At 35.2% G+C, this 12,606-nt stretch overlaps 1 protein-coding gene across 2 annotated transcripts in view; it reads right to left on the bottom strand.

Moving 5' to 3' along the window:
- Positions 1-12,606, bottom strand: part of THEMIS (thymocyte selection associated) — a 184,338-nt gene that overhangs the window by 107,376 nt on the left and 64,356 nt on the right. The window contains exons 2-3 of one of the 2 annotated variants that reach the window (XM_053222259.1): positions 11,129-11,422; positions 149-607 (exon numbers count right to left, since the gene is read on the bottom strand). In XM_053222259.1, the coding sequence (XP_053078234.1) occupies positions 149-566 (418 nt within the window). In that variant the 5' untranslated portion in view covers positions 567-607; positions 11,129-11,422. The remainder of the gene's footprint in view (positions 1-148; positions 608-11,128; positions 11,423-12,606) is intronic. The other variant, XM_015074249.3, reaches the window with a different exon arrangement.

Here is a 12,606-nt window from a genome sequence, read left to right as displayed (position 1 = left end):
TGTCAGTGTGAAGCCGGATGTGGGGCTCCATGAAGGGGCTTGATCTCATGAACTGTGAGATCATGACCTAAACCGAAACCAAGACTGTCACTAAATGACAGAGCCACCCAGGTGCCCCCATAGAGCATCATTCTTAGTGAATACTTACATTTCATCACAGCTTGAATTTCATAAACAGGCTTGAGAATCAGAGCACCGTAAAAGCCTTTAGGAAATGGATTTGTTAAATCCCACTTATTTGAAAAACCTGTAAGTTTCACAGTTCGTGTTCGGTTCTTGGGTATCTTCCATTCGACAATCTCCTTTAGGGTATAAATATGTTCATCTTCACACTCATAGAATTCTCCTTCTTGTGACAAAGGCAAGGTAAATGAGTGATTTTGATGATTCCTTACCACTCCACAGTTCACCATTATTTCTCCATTGATCTCTTCAACTGAGTTGAGCATGATTTGCTCACCATGCTTTATAATGAGATTTTCTAGTTTTACATCCTTCTGATGATAGAAGGAAGGATGCCCTAGTCTACTTGATCCAATATGAATGGTCCTCGTAATTTCTTCCATAGTAAGGTATGGAGTTTTATCAGCCACAATCTTAAAAAGACCTAAGAACAGAAGAATTATGCAAATTAAAGAGAGTTCCTACAAGGCAAGTTCTCATAAGAAAATCACAGTGAGAGAGTTACAAAACAAGTGCAGTGTCCTTTATTAAAAAGTGATGTATCTGTTTTAATCCTGAATACTCTAGGTAAAATTGTAACGTATCGTCTGTAGATTACTGGATTGTCAGATCCAGGCAACATAAGTAAAAACAAGGGAAAATATCTTGAAATAGAAAAGCCTCTGTTCTTAGAAATGGGAAATAGGAATGAGATATTGACTGGCTGTATACCAACTACGTGTGTGATCTTGAGGAAGGCATTTAATCTCTCAAGATCACACTTTCTGTTTTTAAGTTTTAAATTGGGAGGATTGGATTAGGTTGGTGTTTCCATAAATACATTTCCTGGACATAACAAAATTAAAAGATATTCAGGAGAAAACTGTTTCATGGTCAAATTAACAATTACAAAGTTATATATACCTGGAACTAGACAGTGGTGATGGTTATATACCATCGTGAATGTACTTAATGACACTGAATTGTACATTCTTAAATGGTAAATTTTATGTTATGTATTTTACCACAATAAAAAGTACCTACATATTTCCAATTAAAGACTTCTCAGAAACTTTAGATGCATTGTAACTCACAAGAAGAGACTGTAACATGCAGGATTTTGCAAATTTCCTTTATTATAAAACTCTTGGGGAAATATTCATAATAAATTATAACATATTATATCATGATATATTGGTGCAGCATATAACTCTCCTTGGAAAATGCCTGGTTAGGTAGTTGTTCTGGATTGATACTCTTGGTTATATATCATTCTTCTCATTACTTCTGTAATTTTGCCATTGTTTCACTATTAAAAATTTCTTCCTCTAATACTATTAGGACAGTCACTAATATGATGAAATTTTTACTGTTTAAGGTATAACTTTTTAAGCTTGCATGTTTAATTCTCCTCTTTGAATTACTTTTATTTTATGGGCACATCTGCTTTGTAGCACTTATGGAAATGTATTTACTGAAAAGATTATAAAAAATTCCAGAGAAAATATGAGCAAAGCAAAAATTAGGTAACTGCTTTCTTAACACGAAACTAACGATAATATGATACACTAGCACAAACTAAGAAGATAGTGAGATTATCTTAGTAGATACTCATTAGACAATTAGACAATCTTACTAGAATTCAATATAGCTTGGAAAAATAGTTTAAGAGTTTACTCAATAAATATGTTCTAATTAAATTCATCTATATATCAAATCATTATTAACCAGACTATAATGTCTCATGTCTATTCTGGGTTACTACACAAAGATTTATGATCAGTTATATTTGTAGCTGATCTTTGCTCAAACAAAAACAGGATTTGGGTTATTTTTAGAAATAAACTTCCAAACAAGTGTGTGTGATGCATCCTGGCAGTAAGTAAGGTAGCATGTGCAATCTGTCCTGCAAAGCTTCAGAAATTGACTAGGGTTCATTCACTGTACGCTGTGCTTGGAGACAGTAAGGCAAAGAAACATTTACTTTGAAGGAACTTCTTATTTTATTATATCTTGTATCACAGAAAATCCAATAAAAGAATATTCTTGAATTCTGCACAATAAATGAATTTTCATGTATGCATGTGTGTGCACGTGCACACATATGTTTAATCTTACTTGGCTATACATGAAGATTTCTGAGTCTACAATCATTATCACGGTATAGAAAATTCAGCTATTTTTGTGAAATGTTAAAAAAATAGCTACGAGAATCTCATAAATGGTAGAGACACATAGTTTTATTTCTATCCTAGATATATTGATGACATAAGTCACAGAAGAATTAATTCAGCATCTTCTTTCTTGGGGAATTGGGTTCACCTAAGGTAATAACAGACCTAAAATGTTACGAAGTAGAAAAAGCCTGGAACCCTAAGGGCCACCATTATTTCAAGTTAATCACATACTTCAGAGCTGTCTTGTTGAATGTCTCTACTGCAAGAAAAATCTATCTATGAATCTCTGTGTGTTTCCCTTACATGATGATTAAGTACACAGTTTAGCATACTAAGTGGTAGATACAGGAAAATAACTTCGATTAATTTATTTCTTCATCTACTATTGTAGCCAATCCAAAGAGTCCTTCCTTATAAATAGAACTTAATACCATATATATATATATATATATATATATATATATATATATATATATATTTCACAGTAAACTGAAGCACCATAAGCTTTAAATTTCATCAATTTTCTTACATCTTATTCACAAAGAGTACAAAAGTTTTACACTGGACAAAATATAATTTGCTTCCTAGAAAACAAAAACAAAAACTAAAAACCCCCACCACAACAAAAAAAAACAACACACATTTCAGAAGCTGAATGATCATTAGGGTAATTATAAAATAAGCCAGTGTGTAACCTTCATAAAGTAAACTAGGAAGCAGAAAGACAATATATTTCAATTTCCAAATTTGATTGTCATCTATTAAAATGTATATTATTATTTTTAAATTAAGAAAAATTATCCATAAAGAGCATGCACTTGAGAAACAAAAATTATAAGGAAGTACAATTAATTGATCTATTGAAAGTCAGCTTTAAGTGAATTTAGTCTTTTTTTTTTAATGTTTTTATTTATTTTTAAGAGAGAGAGAGACAGAGCATGAGCAGGGGAAGGGCAGAGAGAGAGACACAGAATCTGAAGCAGGCTCCAGGCTCTGAGCTGTCAGCACAGAGCCCAACGCTGGGCTGGAACTCACAGACTGTGAGATCATGACCTGAGCTGAAGTTGCTCAACCGACTCAGCCACCCAGGCACCCCAAGTGAATTTAGTCCTTAAGATCTTTTCTCTGAGTCTTAAGTTTTTGGAGAGTTTATAATTTTAACCAGTTCTTAATGATCCACAAGTATTATTAATAGTAACAGTAATAACTGAAATTTGTTTAGAAATTTACAAGTTTGAATGATTTAAAAAATTTTTTTTTAACGTTTATTCATCTTTGAGAGAGAGAGGCAGCATGAGCGGGGAAGTGGCAGAGAAATGGGGACACAGAATCCGAAGCAGGCTCCAGGCTCCTAGGTGCCAGCACAGAGCCCCACACGGGCCTCGAACTCACAAACTGTGAGATCATGACCTGAGCCAAAGTCGGATGCTCAATTGACTGAGCCACCCAGGTGCCCCTTGAATGATTTTTTTTATGAATCATTTATCCTGACAAAAATACTTTAAGGACAATAAAACAAACGTTATTATTGAAGGATATAAAAATAGTCATGATTTTCATAGTCATGGCTCTAGAATCTCATATCAGACCTTTGACATCCAAGTCTTATGCTTTTGCCACCACACAAGGCTGCCTCCCTGTCTTGCATATAACGTACAAGGACATTGCTAAGAAAAACACGTTTATTCAAGTTGGCAAACTATTTATATGGGTCTTGTGAGCCAGTCTTCCCTTTCTAGACCCTTCAGCGTAAGAAGAGCAAGAATAACTTCCTGGTTCACTGTGTACAATTTATGCTTATCAGATGTTTTTCTACTTTTTTTATCATCAATAAATGGGTGTAATTTTAAAAATTAAAATTTCCAACTATATATAACAATATTTTTTAATATACACGAAATCATTATAAAGATTTCACAATGTTTTTCATAGACTAATCTCTAGCTTGCTTTCCAAGTTCGAACCAAATGTATTCCCTCCATCCCTGAGATAAGGAATCTTACAGTGAACTTTGCCTACTAATTCTCTGAAAGTAATGGCCCAACATAGTGTAAATAATCAGATAGTCTGTTCTGTAAAAGCTTGGATGTATTCTAGTCGTTAATTGCCACATCCCCAATTCCACATCCTATGGTTCCCTCTTCCCTGTATTATCTAAGAGATTAAAAATTAACATTTGGTAACCATTGTAAAAATTTTTTTCCCACTCACTCAAACACACTATTTATTTTGTTAAGGTCAAGCAGGATGATCTGTTAAGAGGTTAGTGGGAAGTGTCCAGCATGAAATATATATGCATTTTCCACAGTGGACTACAGGACAAAAGCCACAGGCAATACCCCTGACTGAAATTTCGCTCTATAGAGCTAAGCTATGACAAAGGGGGGGAAGAATCAGCCACCATCTAGGAATGCCAAGGGCAAAATATTAGCACCAGATTGTTGTTGTATGTGGTAATACAGCTATGTTATGCACAAAGTTATGGACATTGACTCACTGGAATCTTTGGTTCCCCACTAACCAGTCATTTAACAGGCAAACAGGGGAATGCACAGGATAGTAGTGATTACATGTGCTTTGCTGAAAGGATAAAGGGCACTATATGTTGCTATATTTTTTTTTTAATTTTTTTTAACGTTTATTTATTTTTGAGACAGAGAGAGAGACAGAGCATGAACGGGGGAGAGTCAGAGAGAGAGGTAGACGCAGAATCTGAAACAGGCTCCAGGCTCTGAGCGGTCAGCACAGAGCCCGACGCGGGGCTCGAACTCACGGACCACGAGATCGTGATCTGAGCCGAAGTCGGACGCTTAACCGACTGAGCCACCCAGGCGCCCCTATATGTTGCTATATATAAAAGAAAGTCCTCAAAAGACCTCAAAAGACTAGATACAGACACATACATTCTATTATTCATATTTTACATATTTACCATGGAAATGATCACAATACTGTATTTGAGGGGAAAGAAACTTAACCAGAGATGTGAAAGACCTATACTGTGAAACTATAAAAGAGCAATGAAAAAGATTTCAAGACATCACAAAGAAATAGAAAGACATTCCATGCTCATAATTTGGAAGAACAAATATGTTGTTAAAATGTGTATACTACCCAAAGCAATCTACAGATTTAATGCAATCTCTATTAAAATACCCAACATCATTTTTCTCAGAACCAAAACAAACAATCCTGAAATTTCTATGGAACCACAAAAGACCTCAAATAGCCAAAGCAATCTTTAAAAAGAAAAGCAAAACTGGAGGTATCACAATTTCAGACTTCATTTTATATTATAAAGAAGTAGTAGTTGAAACAGTGTGGCATAAAAATAGACACATAGATCAATGGAACAGAATAGAAAACCCAGAAATAAACCCACAATTATATGATCAATTAATCTTCAACAAGGGAGGAATGAATGTTCAATGGGAAAAAGACAGTCTCTTCAACAAATGGTGTTGGGAGAACTGGACAGCTACATGCAAAAAGAATGAAATGAGACCACTTTCTTTCACCATACACAATGATAAACTGTAAATGGATTAAAGATCTAAAAGTGAGACCTGAAACCATAAAAACCCTTCATGAGAACATAGGCAGTAATGTCTCTGACATTGGCCATACTAAGATTTTTCTAGATATGTCCCCTGAGGCAAGAGAAGTAAAAGTAAAAATAAACTACTGAGACTACATCAAAATAAAAAGTTTCTGCATAGAGAAGGAAACAATTGACAAAACTAAAAGGCAACCTATGGAATAGGAGAAGATGTTTGCAAATGACATTTCTTATAAAGGGTTAGAATCTAAAATATATAAAGAACTTATACAACTGAACACCCCCAAACCAAATAACCAATTAAAACTGGGCAGAAAACATGAACAGACATTTCTCCAAAGAAGACATACAAATGCCTAACACACATGTAAAGATTCTCAACATTGCTCATCATCAGGGAAATACAAGTCAAAACTACACTGAGATATCACTTCCCTCCTGTCAGAATGGCTAATATCAAAACACAAGAAACAGAAGTGCTGGGAGGAAATGGAGAAAGGGGAACTCTCTTGTATTGTTGGTGGAAATGCAAACTGGTGCAGCCACTGTGGAAGACAGTATGGAGGTTCCTCAAAAAGTTAAAAATAGAACTACCATATGATCCAGGAATTGCACTACTGGATACTTACCCCCAAAATATAAAAATACTAATTCAAAGGGATACATGCACCCCTATGTTTATAGCAGCACTATTTACAATAGCCAAATTATGGAAGCAGCCCGAGTGTCCAAAAATAAATGAATGGATAAAGAAGGTGTGGTGTATATGTGTGTGTGTGTGTGTGTGTGTGTGTGTGTGTGTGTATTATTCAGCCACGAAAAAGAGTGAAATCTTGCCATTTGCAACAAGAATAGAGCTAGAGAGTATAAGGCTAAATCAAATAAGCCAGTCAGAGAAAGACAAATATCATTATGATTTCATTCATATGTGGAATTTAAGAAAGAAAACAAACAGACAAAAGAAAAAGAGAGAGAAAGAGAAAAACCACAAAACAGACTCTTGTCTATGGAGAACAAATTGATGGTTACCAGAGGGGAGGTGAGTGGCGGATGGGGGAAATATGTGCTGGGGATTAAAGAGTACACTTATCATGAAGAAAAAAAAGTAAACAAAATAATGAAAAAACAAACAACTGCCCCGAAATAAGATTATTGAAATATGCAGCTTAGAATGTGCTAGAAATGTACACGTATATTTAATTTGCACAATTGCAATATGAGGTAGCTACAAATAAAACACCAACACTTCACAGATAAAAAAGGACATGAAAGTTTGGAAAAGATACCATAAGTCCTCTATCATCACATAGCTCACATGATACACAGTAGGTTTTTGTATCTCCAAAGGTCAAGGGCTTAATCACAGAGTTACACATTTCAATCTTTCATTATTATTGTAAATGATAAATTGTTTGTCCAGCCTTTCGTTAGCTAACAGGGAAGGTTTCAAAGGTGGATGTCCACCCTCCTTCTGGGTACAGAAAATCTTAGCACTTTTAAAATCAAGCAACATAAGAAAGTGAACTTCACCGATATTTAAGATGTTGATTGGCACTAGTCTCATCTGTCCATGTTTCAGATGGCCAGGTGCTTGTAGGTGTAGGTGAGGCCTCTGGGGGAGGCTGAGGGATTATGCAAAGCGAAGGGATTGACAGTGCTGCCCACACAAATTCACGTAGTCCCAGGGTGCTGCAGGTCACCCAGCCATATATAAGTGGGTGTTCAGAATATATTATTGTAGTTTCTAAAGAAAGTAATCCTCACAAAACGGGTAAATGCCTTCAAACATTTCCTGCAAAGAAACTATGTATTGAAAACAAACTAATACAAACACAGGTGAACAACGAAGAAATGATGGATTTGACATTTCTACTCCCACTTAAGCGTTTTCTGCAGCCATGTTATGAGCTAAAACAATGATAGACTAGTTTAATGAAATATGAAAAGTAGCTGAAACTCCTTTAACATCTCAAAGTTACTAAAATGTGGACTCACATCCACTATCATTACAAAGAAATTTGCCTTTGAAATACAGGTAAGGATATGTCAAATACACACACACAATTTTGAATAAATAGGTATTTAAGATGTATGTTCAAAACTTTCTAATAAACTGAGCTATGTGAAGAAGATCTGGAGAGGAAGCAGACTGCTGTATATTTTGATTATGGGTCTTATCTCTGTGCCAATAATGCAAAGTGTGTCTCATTTATTTTTGTGGGTATGTGCTTCCACCTCTTTAAGAATTTTAACAAAAAAAAAAAAAAGAATTTTAACTGCACTCTGTTCTGCGGTCAAATTCCTAAGCATCCCTGTTATTTTATACTTTCCTGAGTAGATTTCCCTTTTTACATGCTTCCTGTGGCTTTTCTATCATTTTGTTATATTTCCAAGATAATTTTTAGGTCAGCATATCCTACAAAAACTATCTTTCTCAAGACTATCCCAAACCCAGTATTTCCACAAGAAATTCTAGCTCAGGTACCTCTATTCAGCTTCAGAATGAAATGGGTGCATAAAATACATTATCAAAGCAAAAACTCAAAATCCTTGAGCAAAGGATTGAAATTAATAATAACAATAACAATGTCCAAACTGTGAGAAAATTGTCCAGATTACTCAGAGCCAATTATAGGATTAGTAAACATCAGCAACTAATGAGTGACCCCAAAAGTCTTTATAGAAGAAGACAGAAGAACCTTGCTAGAAGGGCAGAAACAAGAAATGTGAAGGAAAGTCAAAGTTTAAGGTAACAAAATTTTGCATAGTAATTTACTGAGTATTTGAGAGAGGGGGAGCCATATCAAAGACAGTGACCATGTTTGTTAAATGTTAAATGAGATTAACTGAGACTGTAGAATTCCTGTGTTTGAATATCTTTACATTTACAATGGGATCAAAATTATCTGTAACTGCTACTAGCAGTTTTTAACAGTTCTTTTACCTGGAGATAAAAAGAATAAATCATAAAATCTTCTGATTTATGGAGCACCTGGGTGACTCAGTCCGTTGAGCTCAGGAGATGATCTCACAGTTCATAAATTTAAGCCCCACATAGAGCTCTATGCTGACAGCTCAGAGCCTAGAGCCTGCTTAGGATTCCTGTCTCCTTTTCTCTTTGCACCTCCCCCTCCCCCGCCTTGCTTGTGCTCTCTCTCTCTCTCTGAAAAATAATTAACATTTAAAAAAAGTTTAAAACCCCCCCAAAAAACTTTAGATTTTTATATAAAAATTTATCTAGATGTTTATCTCTTTGATTCAAATTTTGCATTAAAAAAAAAAAACCCAAAAGCAAACAAGCAAAAAACTTACTTTCCCAGGAACACTTAAACTCCTTGAAAGAGTGACTATGTAATATTTAATACATTTTGCGTATTTAACAGATAATTTACATTAATGTTAGGTCTTGAAATCAAATGATGTAACTCGACATCTATGCCAAAACTCTGTTATCATCTTAGCTTAACAATGAATGTGTCATACATACTTGTTCATGCTAAAGTTTTCTCTCTCCCAAGCAGTGAGGAAGAGCAACAAAGAGGAGAGAGAATATGAGAACTTCTCACAAACCTTGGCAAGAGCACAGCTCCCTGGACCCTTTAGTTCTTCAGAGCATGCCCCTTGCATTATAGGAACATACACAGAGGCATCAGGACTGGAAAGAACCCCCCTAGACCTCAGGCACCCCAAAATCTCTCACTAGCCTTTTTAGGAGGTTCTTCAAAAATACTACACATTTATTATTCCTGGCCTTGGGTGATGATTTTAGGCAACAGAATTTTCAGGGTCAGCAATACACAACTATCCCAATAGTAAACTGGAGTGGTTTAAAAAATATTAATTGTTAATTTCAACAGCCTGGGTTGAATTCTGGCTTCAGGCCTCTCATCCCTGTGTAAACCTGAGAACTTACACTCTCAGGACTACAGTTAATTTCCTTTTCTACATAACAGAGAAAAATTATATCATCTATCACATGCTTAGAGATTCCTTCACACATAGCAAGCCCCCAAAAGGCAAAATAATGATGATGATGATGACAATAATAATAATAATAATAATAATAATAATAATAATAGTTATTCTTCCTACTCATTTTCTTTAACTCTGGAATTCTAAACCTTTGTGGAATGATTATAAGGTCAGAGAGATTAGTCTTTACATGGTCAAAGAGGACAAGATAAATATTCCAGTCTGTATCACATTAGATGGGACAAAATATATGGAATCTACAATGTAGCATCTGAAAGAGACTGAGCAAAAAATCACAGCCACAGTCATGTCTACAGATTTGGCCAGGGTGTTAGAATATGGAAATGAGCCTTAGGTGACCTCTTGAGGTGGACTGCCTTTGGGGAAATATTTCCAGGCTGCTTTGAGGAGTCCGTCTGACCCCATGCTTTGATAAATTGCTTAGAATTTAACTACCATAATTTTAAGCCCATAATGAGCAGATTACAGGGAGATGTAAGCAAATTTTAAATGCAAATATTGTGCTGCTTGTAGTTATTCACGAGGTATACATTATACACAGTTGCTGAAGTTCCCTTGAACAAAAGGAACAGCAAAATGCCAATGCATTTTTGAAAATGTGTTTTATTCATGGCCCTGAAAGGTGGTTGAAGCCAACTGACTGAGGAGTATACCCTCCCTCTATTTTAATGATCTTAATTTTGCTAATGGACTGTTAGTGGAAGGAGTTGGGGAGCCATGTGGCGCTGATTGCGTTTTTCAGTATTGCTGTTGCCTGCAAATTAAATGTACCTAAGTAGCCACCTGTTTATGCTTACGATTATGTAAAGCCCCATATGTTTCCCTCTCTACACATGGGAGGTAAATATTGAAAAAATTATTCTGGTGTGAAGGGTGAAAACAGCAGCAATCCTTCTATAACTGTCAACATATGCTGTAGTAGTTCCTTTAATGTTGTGCTTTGTCTGACATATTTGCTGATTTTTACCATGCAGTGTTCAAAAATATCTGTTACCCATGGTTATACAAAACAATTAAAAATCAGTTTACATTAAATTCAAATTAGGAAGAGACATAATTTCCTGATGCAACCATAAGTTTTAAATGGATTTCAGAGCTTATGATTTAAATAGATTTTGATTTGCACGATAAAGAAAACTGAACTTTTTTTCCCTAAATTCGCCAGCATATAAAAAGGAACATTTTCTTCCTAGACACATCCTCTTGATTCCATATTACTAAGCAACAAAAAACTAACCTGAATAATATGAATTTGAAAATGGGCAATGGATCTTCAACTGGCTAGTCCACCACGAGGCCCACTGGATTGGCTCTGGAAAGCAGCCTCTCGGATCCCATACAGAAGATCAGACCTGATACCTAGTCAGCAAGAGTTCTGAGAAGCTCCCAGATGAGTTTCTTTAGAGTATTGGGAGATCTGGTGCAGGAAATGCCTGTGGAGCTGCCTCAGGCTATTCAGAGATTGGCCCAGACTGTAGCTTGCTGGAAAGACCAGAGAGACTGGACTTGCTCTTGTTGATCGTTTTAGACACTGAAGATAAATGAATTAGAGTTTTATACGGTTTTTATGTGATCAAGAGGAATTTAAATATCAACTGTCTAGCAGGCTGGACATGAAAGTCCCTGGCTTCTCTTTCTTTTGCAAAGAGACACAGAATATGACAGAAAAAGATGAAAACTTACAATACCGTCAAAAACTAAGAATAATAGATTAACTGCCCCCAAAGCCAGGGAGTTACTTTCATACTAAGGAAAACAGAACTGAAATGAGAACCCCACACTGGGTCTCATGCCACAGAGGAGCCCCTCTAAATTTTCTAAGATAGCAAGATTAATAACAATAAGAATTAAAATCATTGAATAGTTTCTATAGACCAATGTTTGTAGTATGCACTTAATGATCATTTCATTTTTTTCTTCTTGGAAGAATTTTATGATAAAAAGAGTATTCATATTTCCTAACTTTATAAATAAGGAAATTAGTAAACCGATGAACTAAAACACACCAAGGAGATCATCCAGTCTTAAAATTTTGGTATTTTTTTAAATCTTGACGTACATATCAATAGATAGAGATAGAAATGCTTTAACAACATTGAAACTATATCATATACATTCATTTGGATTCCACTTGCTTCGTTAAACATTGAACCATGATTAAATCTCACGTTTTAAAATATTTTTCACAAGTAAGATTTCTAATGGCTGTAACAGTATGTTATAAGGAATGTATACTTGTCTTTTTCTGCACTATTGGGCATTTAAATTGATTCCATTATTTTGCTATTACAAATAATTCTAAGATGATTATTCCCTTAGAGTTTACTCTAATAAGTGCAATCACTGAGTCAAGGGCTCTTTTGCAGGCCGACAACTAGTTCCAGGAGACTGGGACCAAGACATAAGTGTATCTCTGCCATCAATCACTATTTCTATACATGTACAAAAGAAACATTTGCCAATTGAGTGGCAGATGGCTCTTTAAACAGAGTATCAAATTTATGTTGAGGAAGGTTATAACATTCTATACACCCTTCAGTTGGGTTTGAGAGTAACCATTTGATAATATCTTTCTCAATTTTATTATCCTAATTATAAAACTTAGTAAATATGTGGAAATGTTGTCGTTATTGTTTTAATTTACATTGTGTCCAAACTAATTTGTATGGGTGGTTCCCAGTAGTGTCTACTAGACTAATTGGTTTTTTGTTTACA

The sequence above is a fragment of the Acinonyx jubatus genome, chromosome B2, assembly GCF_027475565.1.
Source record: "Acinonyx jubatus isolate Ajub_Pintada_27869175 chromosome B2, VMU_Ajub_asm_v1.0, whole genome shotgun sequence".
Taxonomy (NCBI): domain Eukaryota; kingdom Metazoa; phylum Chordata; class Mammalia; order Carnivora; family Felidae; genus Acinonyx; species Acinonyx jubatus.
This window is presented reverse-complemented; position numbering and strand designations above follow the sequence as displayed.